This window comes from Giraffa tippelskirchi, chromosome 3, assembly GCF_054371585.1.
Source record: "Giraffa tippelskirchi isolate mGirTip1 chromosome 3, T2T-mGirTip1v1.2.pri, whole genome shotgun sequence".
Lineage (NCBI taxonomy): Eukaryota > Metazoa > Chordata > Mammalia > Artiodactyla > Giraffidae > Giraffa > Giraffa tippelskirchi.
This window is the reverse complement of record NC_137277.1, coordinates 6,383,193-6,401,990: the sequence shown is the minus strand read 5'-3', so window position 1 is coordinate 6,401,990 and position 18,798 is coordinate 6,383,193. Positions and strand designations below refer to the sequence as shown.

At 51.8% G+C, this 18,798-nt stretch overlaps 1 protein-coding gene across 9 annotated transcripts; it reads right to left on the bottom strand.

The window, feature by feature from the left end:
* Positions 1-247: 247 nt before the first annotated feature.
* CD300A (CD300a molecule) lies at positions 248-18,595 on the bottom strand. 9 transcript variants are annotated; one of them, XR_014078327.1, is made up of 9 exons: positions 18,200-18,595; positions 16,303-16,450; positions 13,511-13,834; positions 12,672-12,837; positions 9,063-9,157; positions 4,653-4,690; positions 4,111-4,218; positions 1,698-2,107; positions 248-1,550 (listed from the first exon to the last, which is right to left on the bottom strand). XR_014078327.1 is itself a non-coding variant. In XM_081574844.1 (8 exons), exons 3-8 carry the CDS (start codon positions 13,791-13,793, stop codon positions 1,988-1,990), a joined length of 810 nt encoding a protein of 269 aa, XP_081430970.1. In that variant the 5' UTR covers positions 13,794-13,834; positions 16,303-16,450; positions 18,200-18,595; the 3' UTR covers positions 248-1,987. The 9 variants fall into 9 exon arrangements, 7 of the variants coding, with proteins under 7 accessions (XP_081430970.1, XP_081430972.1, XP_081430966.1 ...); XR_014078326.1 differs by lacking the exon at positions 16,303-16,450; XM_081574844.1 differs by having other exon boundaries at positions 248-2,107.
* Positions 18,596-18,798: the final 203 nt, after the last annotated feature.

Genomic DNA, 18,798 nt, shown 5'->3' with positions numbered 1-18,798 from the left:
CCTTCTCCAGTGCATGAAAGTGAAAAGAGAAAGTGTAGTCGTTCAGTTGTGTCTGACTCTTCGCGACACCATGGACTGCAGCCCACCAGGCTCCTCCGTCCATGGGATTTTCCAGGCAAGAGTAAGGGAGTGGATTGCTATTGCCTTCTCCGTAAAGGCATTACTCAAGGCTTAAAAAGTTTTTTTTTTCTTACAAGACATTACATGGTATTATAAGACGGAATTAAAAAAACTAATTGACACTGACTATGTAACCAATCAATTTATGTTTATTCATCTTTCAATAAATACTCGAAAAGGGAAAAAAGTAAAACTGGAAAATTCACAAACTTGTGGAAATGAAACAGCACACTCATACGCAACCAATGGATCAAAGAAGAAATCATAAAGGGAATTAGAAAACACTTAAAGATGAATGGAAGCAGAAACACAATCTACAAAAGCTTATGGAACACAACGAAAGCAGTGCTAAGTGGGAAATTTAAATGCTTACATTAGAAAGAAGGGCAAAGATCTCAAATAAAAAAACCTAACTTTGCAAATTTAGGAGCCAGAAAAAGAAGGATAAACCCAAAGCTAATCTAAAAAGTTAGCTAGTCACACCTAAAACTGTTAAACTCTTAGAATAAAGCATAGGACAAAATCTTCAGAACCTCAGATTCGACAATGATTTCTTGAATATGACCTAAACGGCACAGGCAGCATCAACAACAAAATGGGCAAATTAAACTTCATGAAATGTCAAAATTTTTGTCCTTAAAAGACACCTTCAACAGCGTAAAAATTTGACCCACAAAATGAGAGAAAATATTTGCAAATTATATATCTGATAAGACTGAATATCCAGAATACATAGACAACTCAATAACAACAAAGGAATCAACTGGAAAATGGGCAAAAGGATTGAATAGACATGTCTTCAATGAAGATATACAAATGGCCAATAAGCATATGAAAAGTGCTCAACATCACTAATCACTGGGGAAATGCAAATCAAAATTGCAACAAGATACCACCTCACATGCATTAGGTTCACTACTATAAAAAAAAAAGTGTTGGAAAGGATGTGCAGAAAGTGGAAACCCGTGGTGGGAATGTAATGTGGTGCAGCTACTGCGATAACAGAACAGCAGTTACTCAAAAATTAAAAATAGATTGTCATGTGACTCAGCAATTCCTCTTCTGGGTATATACCCAAAAGGATTGAAAGTAGAGTCTCCGAGAGATACTTGTACACCAAGTTCATAACTTGGATTTTTCACAAGAGCTAAAATATAGAAGCATTCTATTGACAGAAGAATGAATGGATAAGCATGATGTGATATATACATCAATGAAATATTATTCGGCTTCAAAAGAAAGGACTTTTAATACAATATTGCAGACATACAGCTGCAAAGTTTAAATAACTTTTTTCTTCTCTCTTAAAATACTTTAACTGTTATTAATAGCTCTTAGATTAACCATAATCCCAAGAGTCCAGAGAAATGTGCCACTCATTCCGGAGCTGTGGGCAAGCCTCTCCTCTCTCTGGGTCTTGGTCTCCTTGTCTGTAAGAAGAGAGGGACCCAGTCTTCAATGCCTTTGCATTCTCCTGGCTCTTCACCAGTTCTCCCCACTTCCCAGCAACCCCAGACATTTCCACGGGGCTGTGGTTTACAAAGCTATTCATAGGTACCACACTACAGGAGTCACACCTTTGCCTGGAGGCCCCTGGAGCTGGGATGAAGCAGAGAAGAGAGGAAAGATACGTCGAGAGCCAGTGGGATGGAAGGTTTCCCATCGGACCATCCGGAGCTGCATTCCTGGACGGCCTCAGTGAAGCCAGCCTGGCTGATGGCGCAAGACGGGTAGACTTGGGGAGCCCAGCTGCCTTGCCAGTCACCATCAAGGGGAGCAGGTGGAGGGGGATTTGTGGGTGAAGGCTGAGCCTTGGGCCTCCTGTGACCCGCAGAGCCCTTCAATTGGTAAGGCTGGAAACACGAGCTTATGTCTTCTTAACCACGCTGTACACTGGCGTCTCGGAGGGAATCCTGTTGGCCTTAGAATCCTGGCTCCGGGAGTCAAACACTACCGAGGTGTAGTGAAGATCGTCGCTGGGGGGGCCCTGCAGAGACAGAGACCAGAGGCTCAGGGAGAGGCCGGGGAAGCGGGTATCCCAGATTAGGGAGGAGACATCAGAGGGGCGACCTGAGGGAGGTTCCACTGGGTGGGGGGTGGTGGAGCCTCCGCTGGTCCTCACTGTCCTGGCCACTGTCTCTTGCAAAGACTGGTCTCCAAAACCCTACCCACCCACCTGCTCCGCCCCTGCGTGGTCGAGATGAGACACGCCAGACCTGGGACCCGTTGCTGCAGGGCTTGCACCTGGACAAACATCTCCTCGAGCAACAAAATCCAAAGAAACTCTAAGGGACTAAATATAACTGCATGCATGCACGGTTGGGGCAAATTCTAGACTAGAGGTATAAAGAGACCAAAAAACCCAACTGCCGCTTTTGAGGAGCCTAGAGCAAAAGCAGGGTACTGCACACGCCCCCTGCATAGAACAACCTCTCTAGCCCACCCCTGGACACACCCCTACCCTCACCCCGTATAAGGAACCACCGGCCCCCCACCCCTGGGGAGCCAGCAAGGAAAACTGTTGTTTGTTCTTGCTCCCTCCTGCTGCAGCAGGGGCCCCAACAGAGCCTTGCCTGAATTTCTTGTCTGGCCTCTGATCAAATTTCTATTGATTGGGGAAGGCCAGGAACCCTGATCACTATCAAAGACACAGCACAAAGTCCAAGCATCAGAGCTGGGGGAGTGCCTGGGATCTGCTTTGAGGTCATTAGTCACCAAGTTAGAAAAGCTAGGATGTTGCTAGTCCCAGGGCCATGTGTCTGATGCTTAAACCTCCATCTCATCTTCTCTAACAACTAATCCCTCAACCTCTGCCTAAACTCTTTCCACTCAAGGGTGAGTTATGACCCTGCACGGGGTGGGGATGGGAGGCAACCTCTTCCATTGTTCCACTTTTCAATGCTGTGCCTAAGGCTTGGCCCACAGGGGCTCACTGGTAAAAATCTAAAAAGCAGAGTTCATACCAAAGAGATGGTGGCACCAAAACAGTGAAAAACCATCAGCTTTAACATTGGGTGTATGGTACATGTGTGTGCGTGCCTGCTAAGTTGCTTCAGTCGTGGCTGACTCTTTTGTGACCCCATGGACTGTAGCCCACCAGGCTCCTGTGTCCATGGGATTCTCCAGGCAAGAATACTGGAGTGGGTTGCCATGCCCTCCTCCAGGGGGTCTTCCCACCCCAGGGATGGAACCCGTGTCTCTTATGTCTACAGCACTGGCAGGCGGGTTCTTTATCACTAGCACCACGAGGGAAGCCCATATGGTACATGAAAGTGAAAGTGAGGTTGCTCAGTCGTGTCCGACTCTTTGCGACCCCATGGACTGTAGCCCACCAGGCTCCTCCATCCATCCATAGGATTTTCCAGGCAACAGTGCTGGAATGGGTTGCCATTTCCTTCTCCAGGGGATCTTCCCCACCCAGGGATCAAACCCGGGTCTTCCGCATCGTAGGCAGATTCTTTTACCATCTGAGCCACCAGGGAAATCCATATGGTACATAGTAGGTGCTTAATAAATGCTGTACTTTATTGACTTTTGATTATCCACTGGCCACTCCAAAAGCCTCTTCATCTCCCACCTGACCCCTCAGCCACAAGGACATCAAGGTCTGGCAAAATCTACACTTTCTTCATTTTCTTTTCTTTTCTAAGATCTTTTTGATGTGGACCTTTTTTACAGTCCTTATTGAATTTATTACAATATTGCTTCTGTTTCATGTTTTGGTTGGTTTTCTGGCCAAGAGGCATGTGGGGTCTTAGCTCCCCAACCAGGGATCAAACCTGAGCCCCCTGCATTGGAAGGCCAAGCGTTAACCACTGGACCACCAGAGACGCCCCCAACACTTGGCTCGTTTTCTGTGTATCCTCGTCTTACAGAAGCACAAGGTGACCAATCGAGCCTCACTCCCCTCCCTGCCTGCCGGACCCCACCTGGCGATGCCTCTGCCACAGCCCGCGGTCCTCAGGACAGGAGCTGGGCCCTTGCACTCACCACTGTGCTGTACTCCACCTCCACCTGCGTGGGTTGAACGGGCTTTCCCGAAACGGGCCACGTCTGCAGCTCCAGATTCGCATAGCAGGGCTCAGCCTGCTCAGCAGCCTGGGGTGGACAGGAGTGCAGGGTTTTGATGGGTGTCCACAGGCCCCTCTGCAGTCCAGCCTAGAGAGGCCCGTGTCCCTGCAAGCATCTCCCCTTCCCCTCTATGCTCTGGGTGCCCCAGCCTTCCCAGCCTGCCTTCCCCCTCCCCTACTCAGGTCCTCTCTGGGGAGTGTTTGAATGGTCAGGTCAACAGCTGGGCTGGGGGACCCTCCCTCCCTCCTCCTCCCCTGGGGAGGGAACAGACTGGCCAGAGCTCATGGTGACCCAGCGATCAGACCTCCCAGGCGTTGTTCTTCCGGCTCTAGGTGAGCACTTGCTCTATCCATGTGGGATCCACTTGGACCCGCACCGGCTAACGGGACAGATCGGGTCCCCAGCATCCCCTGCAGGCCTCCTGGCCACCCGGATGCGCCTCCTGCGGGAACCCTCCTTACCTGACTGTGGCTCTGGGGCAGCTGTGGCTTCTCCCCAGCTAAAGAGACAAGAGAAGAGGAAGGAGGCTGAATCCTAGAATGCGGCAGGATGCGGATCCCTGTGGTCCCCCTGGAGGAAAGCCTTTCCCTAGAGACTTCAGCCCGGGGACCTATTGCTTCAGGCCAGCAGCACGGTGGGAACTCAAGGGTTTGCTGAGTGGGTGAATTAGTGAATGACAAAATGAATGAATGAAGAAGCAGGAAGGCTCCAGCTGGGGGAGAAGGGATCAAACAAAGGTGGTTCCCAAAACAGCCAGTCATAAAAATGTTCCTCAGGGACTTCCCTGGTGATCCAGTGGTTAAGACTCCATGCTTCCAGGTGAGAGAGATGAGAAAGGAAGGACATTCACTTAAAAGGAAATGTCTGCATGATGAACAAGATCTGGAGATCTCTTTTGCAACAATATAAACACACATGACACCTCCGAACTATAAACTCAGAAGTGGTTAAGATGACAAATTTGATACATATTTTTTTTTTCACCAATTAACAAAATGCAGTTTTGCAGGCCCCACTGCAGCCATAGTGAATTATCAACATTGGGGATGAAGTCCAGCTGTGTTTTAACAAACCCTAAAATTTTTTAAAATAAAATAATACAAAGGAAGTGATCTTGCAGAGACCTAGAGCATCAAATCATACAAAGTCACCAGGTTTATCTGCTGTGACCCTGGTGGCCTGGGGATCAGCCCCTCCCAGACAGGAAGCCCTGTCTGCTCTGAGGGACCCCAGCTCAGCTCGCACAGCCTCTTATTTCTGGCGCCTGCAACGCGGTGTCCAGTGTCCTGCCTCTGAGCGTGGCTCTGCGCTTCCCTGGCGCTTTCAACCCCGGGCCCCGGGAGCTGAGGGAGGTCAGGTGATGTCCGTGCAGCCGGAGAGCCCTTGATCTAGGATCTCCACCAGGCAGCTCCAGAGCCCACTAGATGCTGCAGGGAGAGATGCTGTCCAGCCTCAGGGAGGGAGCCCCAAAGTCAGCGGTGAGACTCCCAGAGTCAGGAGACACAAGGTCACAGACAGAGGTGTCTGCTGAACCTCACTGGTTGGCTCAACAGCGTGCAAACAGGGGCTCTGAGGTATCAACACGTGCTGTGCATGCTAAGTCACTTCAGTCGTGTCCGACTCCGTGACCCTGTGGACTGTAGACAGAGCGTGCAACCAGGGGCTCTGAAATATGAACAAGTGGGTGTGTGCCAAGTCACGTCAGTTGTGTCCGACTCCGTGTGACCCTGTAGACTGTAGCCTGCCAAGCTCCTCTGTCCATGGAATTTTCCAGGCAAGAATACTGGAGTGGGTGGCCATTCCCTTCTCCAGGTGATCTTCCCGCCCCAGGGATCGAACTCATGTCTCTTTCGTCTCCTGCATTGGCAGGCAGGTTCTTTACCCCTAGCGCCACTTGAGGTATGAACATATTTTGTTTCAGATGCTGTGGGCTGGCTCCCTACCACCCTCTGTCTCCTCAACTCAGACAGATTTGATGGGAAGGAGGGAAAAGGCTGGTGAGGAAGAGATGGGAGTCCACCCTGGGAAGGAAGGTGATATGGAGAGAGTTGGGTGGCAGACAGCTGAACAGGGAGCACGCTGAAGGCGGACCCAGTCTACCCTGGTCATGACAGGGTCCTCAAGAGCCCAGCACAGGGCCTGGCACACAGTAGGTGCTCAGGACAGCTTTTCTGTGTGATCATGTGAGTGAATAAGTGAATGACAAGAGTGGGCTCGGGGGAGGAACCATGAGTGAGCACAGGGCAGGCGTCAGGCTGGGGCCAGCAGGGACACCAGGGGTCACTAACCCTAACCTTAACCCCAGAGGCAGCCGGGAGACAGGCGCTGAGAGGCCAGGCAGCGGAGAGACAGAGGCTACGTGAACACAAAGCCTTTCTCCCGTTAAACAAAGATCCCTGGACGAGATGTAACCCACGCACACAAGTCAACTCTGCACTCAGGGATTTGGAGAAGATTATTAGCGGGGAAAATTATACAATATGTGAAGGTTGAAAAGTGGAATTACAGGACTTCCCTGGTGGCCAGTGGTTAGGAATCCACCTGCCAACGCAGGGGACACAGACGGGTGCGATCCCTGGTCCTGGAAGATCCCACGTCTCCGGGCAACTGAGGTGATGTGCCACAGCTATCTACTGAGCCCATGTTCTCCAACAAGAGAAGCCACCACAGCAAGAAGTCCGCGCACCGCCGCTAGAGAAAGCCCGCACGCAGCCACGAAGACCCAGCACAACCAAAAACAAGTCAGCAACAAAAAAATTTTGTAATTAAAAAAATGAAAGTGGAGTTACATATGGAACAAACATTTTAAGAAGTCAGATTTGCAAGAGACCATAAGGATGTGACTCAACCATCTGTGGTTGGTTTTCTCAGGGTGGTGCAAGTTCTTCTTTTTATTTATTAGGGTGAATTTCTTTCCTTCTCTGTGTTTTACTTCTTTTTACAATTTTCTACAGCAATCACACACCCCGTTTTTAAGGGGAGGGATGCTTTTTAGGTGAAGGGGCACCCTGGAGATCACTGGGACCCACAGATCTGAGGCAACTCAGGCTGGGAAAACCTCCATGTGTAAGCAGTATGGGCTAAAGTTTCAGGAAATGGTTCCCAGAAGTGATACGGGAACAGCAGATGGGGAAGAGGAAGCGGTTTTCTTTCCATCCGTCAAGCATCTGTATGTTGAGGCTGATTTTGCTGCTAAAGGCCTGAGACGTGCTGGAGGGAGGGGCTGGACCCCATGGGGATGCTGGAGGCAACAGAGTAAGGCGGGGTCCCCCCGTTTGCTCCCAGTAAGAACCAGCTCCCAGTTTAGCACTGCAGGTGTGGGGCAGAGCCACCAGTTTCACTGCAGCTCTGAAAGGCTCAGCGTCGGTGATTCTGAACAAACATCCCCTCTGCCCGGGTACTCTGGGCGCATGGAGTTAAGAACTCTTAGTCCAGGAAGGACCCTTAGGGCTCACACCCATCTCAGCAGGAAGCTGCTCTCCGACAGGTGTCCAGCACAAACCGGCACTTGCCGTGGGCGCCTGCCGTCTGCCTCTGCAAGGATCAAATCGGGTGCTGATGCAGCTGCTGACCTTCAACACCCCCTGAAAGGAGTTCAGGGTGGAGAGCAGGAATGAGGCATCTGCGCGCCAGGTAAACGGGCAGGACAGGTCTTCAGATAGTCAGATAGTCTCAGGAGCTGATTTTTATGAGCCCAATCTTTGCATCTCCCCGTATCTGGAAAAGCACGAACATCCTTCATGGTGATGACTGTTCCCTGTGACTAGCGGAAGCTTCTCGAGACTAATAGAAACCTTCTGGAAAAATATGTGCTTGATTGCATGTGTTCCTCCCCTTTCACCAAAATCACAGATACGCTGACCTTTCCCCCGCTGAATCTCTGGAACAGTCTCTCAGGGCTATCTAAGGTGCTGCCTCCCAGGCTGCAGTCCTCATTTTGCCCCAGATAAAACCTAGCTCGCAATTCTCATGCTGTGCATTGTTTTTTTTTTAAGTTGACACAGGTAACAGTTGGGCCACCAGCCAGCAAGCAGGTCACAGCATCACTGGTTCCTCTGTTCTTCTATTTAATTTGCTCAACTGTTTACTGAACCCCTACTTACTGAGTGCCAGACAGGATGCTGGGGGCGTCATATTTTCTCTCTTTTAATCTGAGCTCAGAGGAGAGCGGCTGGACCACAGGCTGCCTAGAGCTCCCTGGGCGCCACTGTGATGATATTAAATAATATTAAATAATACATTCACTCAACACATACTGCTCCTGTGCCTTCTTGGGTAAGGGTCTCTGATCTTCAGGATCAGAGCCCAGCTGCATGGGCTGGAGGGCAGGCAGGCTAGGAGGTTCACCCGGAAGGGGCCCCTGACCTGCTCTTTGGGGGCCAGAAAGAGGTCCTAGAGGAAAGGAAGCTGAGAGAAGCACTTAGGGAAGCAGGAGCGAGCCAGCGGAGGGCAGGGCAGGCCCCCCAGGTGCCAAGAGCAAACGCGGAGGAAGTTGAGAAACAGCTGCCTTCCAGAGTGTTAAGGATGGGCAGATTGCCAAGGGCCTTGACCGTGCTGGGCAGGCCTGGACTTTGGAGGCTGTAGGGGTCGCGGAAGGGTTTAGACGGAAGAGGGACGTTGCCTCATGAGCACCTACCCTGGCCCTGCCGTGGGAAAGGCCTCTTGCCTTAAAGTCACCTCCTCTCAGCCACACCAGGGACACTCCCTCCCGGGTCTGCCCTCTAGGGTCACCCGGGCTATGAGGTCCCAGGGGAGATACAGCTGATGACCCTTCTGGAAACTGGAATATGTTTCCTCTAGAACCGGAGGGTGTGGGCGAGGCTGGCCTGCCCTCGGGGTGGGGTGTGGGCGGGTGTGGGGATCTCACTCACCTTTGACCCGTCTCCGAACCATCCTCCAGGCCAGCAGTGACATGCCCCCCAAAAGGAGCAGCAGAAGCGCTAACGAGATCAGCAGCGCGTGGAGCCTGAGGGGAGGCAGGGTGGGCTGTGTTGGGGGGGGGATCCTGCCTTCCCTCGCTCGTTCAGTAGATAAGCTCCCACTGAAAAAAAGGCAGGCGGTGTAAAGCCTCCTTTTCAACCCCCGTCTACCTAAATCCCCAGACAGACACACACGGTACACCTAAGAACCTTCCAGAGCCTCTTTATTCAATACAAGAAAATACGAATATACATTATTTTTGTATATGTCCTTTTTTCACATAAAAGAGGCATAGTATAAACCGTGGGTCCCCAACCCCCGGGCCATGGACCAGTACCCATCAGAGGACTGTTAGGAGCCTGGCCACACAACCGGAGGTGAGCACCTCCCCATTCACCCGCACCCCACATCCCTCTTATTACTGCCTGAACCATCCACCCCTACCCCTGTCTGTGGAAAAGCTGTCTTCCACAAAACTGGCCCCTGGTGCCAAAAAGGTTGGGACCGCTCTTATAAACACTGTTGTTCAGCTGCTCAGCCGTGTCTAACTCTTTGCAACCCCACGGACTGCAGCACACCAGGCTTCCCTGTCTTTCACCATCTCCTGGAGCTTGCTCAAACTCATGTCCATTGAGTTGGTAATAAACACTAGTTTTTTACTCCACCATGCATCTTGAAGATCTTTCCATGTCACTACATAGAGAAGTTCCCTGTGGGTTTTTCTTCTTATAGTTGCATAGTGCTCCATTGCTTGGACAAACCACACATTATTTAACTCTTCCCTCTCCATGGGCATTTCTCCCAGCATTTTGCAGTTACAAACATGGCTGCAAAAACATCACCTTGAAACTCTACCACTTCACACTTGCACAGCAGCAGCTGCTTTCCTGGGGAACTGACACAACTCGGGTGTCTGCCCCAGCCCTGCTTAGGCCCCTGCTTGTATATCTAACTTCCATCCGTAATGTTCTAGCCTTTTTTCTTAAAGATGCACCGCCCCCCGTCCCCTGCAAATTGCACAGGCTTCAGCTATACAAAACTCAGCTCTGGGGCTCCCCTGGTGGCTCAGTGGTAAAGAATCCACCTGCCAGTGCAGAGTTCGGTCCCTGGTCCAGGAAGATCCCACATGCTGCGAGGGAGTAAGCCCGTGCTCCACGGCTACTGAGCCTGTGCTCCAGAGCCTGTGCTCCATGACTGGAGAAGCCACTGCAGTGAGAAGCCCAAGCACAGAAACTAGAGAATAAGCTCCACTCTCTGCAACTAGAGAAAAGCCTGTGCAGCAACAAAGACCCTGCACAGTAAAAAGTAAATAAATAGACAAACAAAATTAGTGTTTAAAAAGCCCAGCTCCATTCCCCAGGTGTGCATCTGCAGATCGTTTCTGGAGGTGGCATGTTTGGGGCCTGAATCTCACCTTGCCTGATATCAAGATTGTCACCTGGATTGTCAGGAAGCCAGTGGAGGGGTCTTGGGGTGTCGTATAATAAAGAATCTGACTGGCCTTTGCCTCTGGCTCCCAGTAGGGAGGCTCTAAGTCCTTGGGGTTTTCCTAGTAACAGGATCACCTTTGTCATTCACAAGTCCCTTGGATCTGCCTGGGATTTTGCGACTCAGGCTGGGAGCTGGTCACCAGAAGGACCGGCCATATGATAAGAGATTTGAGGCTCTGAGCTAGCCTGACCTTCAGGGAAGTGGAAAGGGGTGTTGGGGGTTGAGGTCAGTCATGTGGGCAATGATTCAATTAGTCATGTCTGTGCAATGAAACCCAAGTGAAAACTATGGGCACCAAGACTTGAAGGAACTTCCTGGTTGGTGAACACATCAAAGTCCCAGGAGGGTGATGCCCCTCAACTCCACTGGGAAAAGGCACAGAAACTCTGCAGTCAGGACCCTCCCAGAACTTGCCCTACACGTCTCTTCATTGACTGGTCCTGACCTTTACGCGTGCGTGCTGAGTCATTTCAGTCATGTCTCACTGTTTGCAACCCCACGGACTGTAGCCTGCAGCTGTAGGCTGGACCCCATGGACTGTAGCCTTTATGGATAGGCTCCTCTGTCCATGGGGATTCTCCAGGCAAGAATACTGGAGTGGGTTGCCATGCCCTCCTCCAGGGGATCTTCCCAACCCAGGGAACAAATCCAGGTCTCTGATGTCTCCTGCATTGGCAGGTTGGTTCTTTACCACTAGCGCCTCCTGGGAAGCGCCCTGACCTTTATACTTTATGCTAAAACTATATGTATAGCACTTCTCTACATTCTGTGAATTACCTAGGCAGTTATCAAACCCAAGGGGGTCATGTATCCAGCTGATCAGAAATGTGATGATCTGAGCATCCCCAAAGAGCTCTGGCATCTGAAGTCAGGCCGCCTTACAAGACTGAGCCTCACGAGTCTCATAGGATGCTGGAGTCTGTGGTGACCCCCAGGTGGTCAGTTCTGGAATTGACTTGCAGGGCACCAGGTGGTGTCCGAATAGGGAGTCTTGGGCTTCCCTGGTGGTCCGGTGGTTAAGAATCTGCCTGACAATGCAGGGGACACAGGTTCGATCCCTGGTCCAGGAAGATCTCACATGCCTCGGGGCAACTACAACTCGGGTGGCGCTAGTGGTAAAGAACCTGCCTGCCAACGCAGAAGACACAAGGGACGTGGGTTCAATCCCTGGGTCAGGAAAATTCCCTGGAGAAGGGCATGGCAACTCACTCCAGTATTCTAGCCTGGAGAATCCCATGGACAGAGGAGCCTGGTGAGCCACAGTCCATGGGATTGAAAAGAGTTGGACACGACTGAGCAACTAACACACATGATAACTACTGAGCTCTCGGTCTAGAGCCCATGCTCAGCAACAAGAAAAGCCACCACCACGAGAAGCCCTTGCGCCGGAACTGGAGAGTAGCCTCCACTTGCTGCAACTAGAGAAAGCCCCAATGCAGCCAAAAATAAAAATTAATTGATTACTTTTTAAAAAAGGGATTGTCTGTGAATCCCAGAGATGATTTCAGACAGTATGCATATTCCCAGGGAGAGAAACTGTAAATGTCGTCAGATTCTCCTGGGTGTTTTTTTAAACCTCCCCCTGCCAAAAAAAAGGTCGAGAATCACAAATTTGGAAGAAAGAAGCTTAAACTTCGGAATCATATAAACTTGGCCTGGGATCCAGCCTGCCTCTGTGACTACATTACCCACTCAGTCTCTTAACCTCTCGGAGCCTCCGTTTGCTCATCCATAAACTGAGGGTGATAGTGGTAAAGGATTGTAAGGAGCAGATGACAGCATCCAGGTGAGGCACTGAGCGCGTGCCTGGTAGGATTCATCTCATCAGCTCTCATTAAATGTCACTTTCCCTCCATCCACCCCCAGCTTCTGCCCGGCCTGAGCCCTCTCTTGGAGCCTGGGGCAGGTCCAGTGTGGCCCCTACAACCCAAGCTAGGAGACACAGACTGGCTTCCAGCCCGAGTGCAAAGGGAGCCAGAGGCCCCAGTCAATGGGGACAGGGCTCCTGACCAAATAGACCCCAAGGCAGAGGAGGCCCGCTTCCAGGGCACGGGCCTAGGGCACCTTACCTCCATTTCTGCATGGGCTCGTATTCCTCCTGGCTGCTGGCGCTGGGGGTGGCACTCTCTGTGGCCAGGGTGGTGAACGACACAGTTGAAACTTTGGTTGTGATTGTCGAGGTCTTAGCTGTGACAGTAGGCCGGGTTGACCTTGGTGTTGGTGATGGTGATGGTGCTGAAACACAAATCAGACTCAGGGCGCCCCTCTGACTCTCCCACCACCCACCAATACCTTTCCTGGTTGATTTCACACAAAATGATCACTCAGGAAGGGGGCAGAATGGAGGACCCTGCGGCCAGGACCCACCCGGGGCCAAGTGAGCATTTCCAAATGGGACACAACTACCGCCCCCAACAGTCCTGATCCCATCCCCGTGATGAGGTCAGGGTTCTCCAGAGGCCCCAGAGTCACCCTCACCCCCAGTCTTGTCCCCCCGCCACCAAGTCACAGCCACATGCGGCTTGCCAGAGACCGCCTGCAGATCTTGTTAGCGCTCCCACTGTGTTCAGCATCTCTGCCTCCCTCTCCACTCCGCTTCCCACCTTCCCCCGCACAGCTTCGTGGGTTTCTGCGGGAGGCCCACGGCGCCCGCCTCTCTCAGCTGCACACTCCGCCTCCCTGCCCCCCCTTCCCCGACAAGCACCTTCTCATCGCCCAAGACTGAGGAGGGCTGCCAGCGCCCTGACTGTCTCTCTGTCTCACACACACTCGCACACACACAATATACAGACACACACACACACACAGAGTTTGCTTTCTGATGTGATTTCTGCCTTGGCTATTCCAACCTGAGACTGTTCAGGTGACCTTGTTGCTGGTACAGGGGGAGGGAGTGGGCACGCCTCACCTGGGACCACAGACACCTCCACCTGGAAAGTGGGGTCAATTGAAACTGACACATCGATCCCACACCAGTACGTCCCCGCATCCTCCTCTCTGAGGCTCTCCAAGGTCACTGTGAAGGTGAGGTTTGCAGGAGAGTCTCTGATGGACACGCGGCCCCTCCTCACTTCTCTCTCTGACTCGCTGGTCTCCACAATCTTCCACAAACATAGGGGTTTGCACCAGTATTTGGTATTGTTGATGAATTCCTTCTGGTACCGACACTCCACATTCAGGGATCTCCCCATGAAGCCCGTCACTCTGCGGGGGCCTCTCAGAGTCAAACAGCCTGGAAAACAAAACCGGATCCAACTCCACCAGGTGGGCCTGGGTCAGAAGACCCCTGGGGGTCACCCCCAAATGTTCCCCCATCTCATGCCAGCTGCCCCGCGTCAGCCAGAATACACCTTGAGAGTCTGCCCCTTCCACTGTCACCCCTAAGACCACAGCTGCCCTTTCCTCCAGACCCCAACTTTCTTTCCTCTGCCCTTCCCACCTCTCACCCACCAGAGACCTCCCACTTCCCAGCTTGTCAGGATACCCCGAGCCCTGAGCAGCTCAGTCACCTGAGGAACCGCTCGCAGCCAATGTGTTCCCACCAAGGGGCTGTGCACCGAGACAGAGAGAGGGCTGCCAGATGGTTCACAAAAGCGCTGGACACGCTTGGCAAATTTTGTGGATGAAAACTCATTTGCACACACAGTTTGCTGACAGCCTTCATCTCACCCTGGGTCTTACTTCAGCTTTCCCAGCCCCTATTGACTTAAATTTCAAGGAAGCTCATGTTTTATTTCTGAGATTGGCGTCTGCTATTTTCCCAGACAGTCCCCCGCTACAGAGCTGGGGGACTAAGGTGACGTATGTGGCATTAATGCTGGCCACCAAGCCGAGGACACACCCCCCTGCCCTGGCCCCTGTGGATACCGCTCCTCTCCAGCCCTGTAATTCTGTGACGGGGCCCCCACAGTGGTGGGAGGTGTGGCTTGCTGTCTTTTGCTAGAGTTAGACGTCTTTAATTTGACTTTGCTTTTCAGGCTCTTAAATCACTTAAAGACACTCAAATGTAAGCCCCTGGGGCCTTCTTCTTATATCTTAAAGGTCTACACGTGCCTGGCACAGAGTAGGCCCTCAGCAAACATTTGAGTGTGAGCACCTCCCCCAGCCCACACAGCTCTCCGTCCGCAGCTGCCCAAAGCTGACCACAAGCTCCCATCCTCCCACTCCTGGGAGCCCCTCAGGGGGTCCTATTCTGGCCTAGGTGGCAGACACCCTGCAGAGAAGCCTTCTCCAGTCCTATCGCGGGCGTGATGTTTCCTGAGATGGTCCGTAGCCAGTGCCACGGTGACGTGGAAAAAGCATCAGAAGAATCTGAGCTTTAGTCTCAGTTCTATGACATGTCTGCTGTGTGTTCTGGGACAAGTTACTTAACCTCTCTGAGCTTCAGAGGCCTCACTGGTAACGTGGTGATGATTGGTAAGCCTCACAGGACATTTGGCAGTATTGAATGAGATAATGAATGTCAAATGCCTGGAGAACAGTATCAGGTTGAACCAGATGAAGTTGCTGGTATTCCTGTTTCTGACCAAGAAAACCGACATTTCAGAAAATTCAGTGTAATAAAAATAGATAACCCCCCAGTCCACCTGAATTAAGACATGAAAATAAAGTAATCATAGACAGAGAGAAATGAAAAGAATCAAAAATAGCCCTTTGCAGAAATTCTGTACAGAGAATTCCCTGGTGGTCCAGTGGTAAGGACTCTGCCTTTTCACTGTTGAGGGTCCAGGTTCAATCCTTAGTCGGAGAACTAAGATCCCACAAGCCGTGAAGTGTAGCCAAAAAAAGAAAAAAAAGACATTCTCTACAGATAGGTGTGTAAATCTGGATGAATGTGTGATTTTCTAGAAAAAAAAAATCGGTAAAATCGACCCATACTGAGTGCTTAACAGATAAATGTCCCAGCCCTTCCTTCGTTTAAGATGTTGCTTCTGCTCCCCACGCCCAGACCACGCCCTGCGCCCCCTTGACTGTGAACTGTCATCTTTCTCGGCCTGGCTCTCGGCTCCCCTGCCTGGTCTGGGTGCCCCCTTCGCCTCCACCCACGGGACCCAGCCCTCTGTGCGTGGGGTCTGCCTTCCGCTTGCAGACCTCCATCCCTCCATCCCTCTGTCTCCCCTTCCGTCTCTCTCCCTGCGTCTCTCTGTGTCACTGTCTCTTTGTCTCTGCTTATCCCTCTCTCTCTGTCTGTCTGTCTTTCTCTCTCCCTCTGTCTGTCTGTCCCTCTCTCTCTCCATCTGTCTCTCTCACTCTCTGTCTCTCTGTCTCTCTGTATGTCTCATTATCTCTGTCTGTCTGTCCCTCTCTCTCTCTCTGTCTGCCTCTTTATCTGTCTCTGTCTCTTCTAATAGGATGTTCCTCTGTTTTCCTAATGTTTTACTTCAGAATCACAAAATCTCATGCCACTAAATCCCAGATAAACGAGTGAACCACCCAGCGCAGGGAGTCGGGAGGAACCGGTGCATTCACACCGCACCCGGGAGAGAGCAGAGCCGCAGCAGAAGTTAGTGGATCAGGACACAGAAGAGCATCGCAACTGGTGTCTGTGCTGAAAAGCTGGTTTTTCAACTGGGAGAAACAAGCAACAACATAGACATTCCTGTGAGCAACCAGATCAAGAAAAAATAAAAGCAGACACACATAACCCACGGAAAAGAAAAATAGGGTAAACTGCAAGTCTCTACAAAAATGTCTGTTCACCTGGACAACACGGGAGATTTTCTCTTCATTTTTTAAAAACATTTTCATTTATTTGTTTAGTTGAGCTGGGTCTTAGTTGCCACACTTGGGATCTTTAGCTGCGGCCTGTGGGATCCAGCTCCCTGACCAGGAATCGAATCTTGACCTCCTGCATTGGGAGCACGGAGTCTTAGCCACCAGACTACCACGGAAGTCTCCCAAACTGGTGATTTTCTAAGAAAGTATACATTACCGATATTAATCCAGAATAGATTTTTTAAAAATGTAGACCTATAAGTGTTAGCAAGGACTCCTTTCCCAAAGATAACGATGTGAAGTGATATGATAATTATTTCATGTTGTATACATGTATCAAAACATCACTGTAATTGTACACCATATACATACACAATTTTTACTTGTTAATTATGCCTCAGTAAAACTGGAGAGAAAAGAGAAGAAAGAAGTTCCTAAGAAGTTCCTTTTTCTTTCTGCTCCAAAAATTGAGGAGCAAAACTCAGTTTCACAAGTTAATTCTCTCAAAACTTTCAAAGACCAAACAATCCCAATTTTATTTAAACATCTGCCAAGAATAAGGAAACAGGAAAAACTTTCTAATTCTTATCATACATGCTTAGTCACTCAGCTGTATCCGATTCTTTGTGACCCCGTGGACTGTAGCCCACCAGGCTCCTCTGTCAACGGGATTTTCCAGACAAGAATACTGGAGTGGGTAGCCATTCCCTTCTCTCAGAGATCAAACCCAGGTCTCCCACATTGCAGGCGCATTCTTTCCCCGGAGGCTCAGACGGTAAAGAATCATCTCAACAGATCATGAAAAAGCACCTGACCAGATGCTGCTGTTTTTAAAAACACAGGCGATGCCCCCTTTACACTAAACGGAAACACTGCACCCCTGCCCAGTCAGGGACCAGGCAGGCACGACCACTGCCACCTCGGTCCTGGACATCGTGGGACGAGCCCGTGACCAGTGAGAGAGGAAACCAGAGAAACAGCAAACCCTCCACCCAGGCAGATCCTGCGAACACACAAGAATCCCCGAGAGGGATGGTAGAAAAATGAGTAATGAGAAGGAGACCAGTTTCTCAGTGGTAACGAACCTGCCTGCAAAGCAGGACACAGGAGACACGGGTTCGATCCCTGGGTCAGGAAGATCCCCGGAGGAGGAAGTGGCAACCCACTCCAGGATTCCTGTCTGGAGAACTCCCATGGACAGAGGAGCCTGGCGGCCTACAGTCCTTGGGGTCCAAAGAGTCAGGCACGACGGAGTAACTGACCACACAGGGACGAAACTAGCAAGACTGCAGGAGCTGTCTGAGAGCCGTGAACGCTCCTGGAGGCCCAGGAAAGAAATGGTCACAAGGAAGCCCTCTCCTCCAGGGAGCAAGCCCCTCCTCCCTTCCTTGAAGCTGTTCTGCCCTCCCCCCGTCCCCTCCCCCTCCCCTCCCCCGATGGGATGGGAATCCCCGTCTCCCTTCCTTGGAGACCACCCGTCCCCTGGTCCTTGGGCCCCTCGAGCCACCCTGGCTATTCATTCACCTCCGTGACCCTGAGACCAGGGCCGGCCCCTGCCTGGTCCCCACGCTTCCTCCGCCCCCTGGACCTGTGATCCAGAGGGCACCTCATGTCAGCAAGCACGTCCCTGGCGGTTACCCCGCCACCCACTCCGCTACGTCCTGCCTTTTGCCCTCCTTCCTCTGATAATTAATCCCCAAACCTCCTTCAAAGCCCCTCCTGCGTGTCCTACTGTGGCTCCTGCAAAGCCAGATGGATGCAGAAGGGGAGATGGACGCTTACCCCTGCCCTCTGAGGACGGGGTCCATCTTAAACGGTGGACGGACCGTGCCCCAGTCTGAGTCACCCCCCCATCCCATCCCTCTCCCTTGGCAGCCCCCACCTGGGACCCAGAGAAGCAGCAGGGCCGGGGGCAGCCACGTAGCCCGGTGCAGCTGGGCCATTGCCGGCAACAGCGCCGGCCCCAGCCGGTCCTGAGGCCTCAGTCCCCCTCCAGGAGGAGAGTCAGGCCTGCAGGCTCCCACTTCCGCTTTTCTTCAAGCCTCGCTGCTTCCTTGTTCGGCTTCTTTTCGGTTCTGTTCCTGGAGCTGCTGAGAAGACGGGGGTCGCCGGAGGAGCAAGCCTACTGGCGGTGCCTGAGACCGCCTGGCCACGTTTTGTAGGTACTTCTGGCGAGGAGACCCTCCCAAGCCCCCAGCTCACCTCCCCTTCCCTCCCACCCCCAACCACAGGCTGAAGTTCCCGTCTAGCCCAGCCAGTAGCTCCTCGGTTTCCCTGTGGTTGGGGTGAGCGTCCCCGGGGAGGAGCAAGGGCCCTGGGTGTGTCCCACAGTGTGATCGCCCCGGGGAGCAGCCCTTCCACGAGCCCTCTGGCTCAAGGCCCGCACCCTCAAGGTGGCACCATGACCCCAGAGTCCCTGAGTGATTTCTCATCTTGGAAACCTGTCCTCTACTTGGCCTGAACGTCCTCAGGCTGTGGACC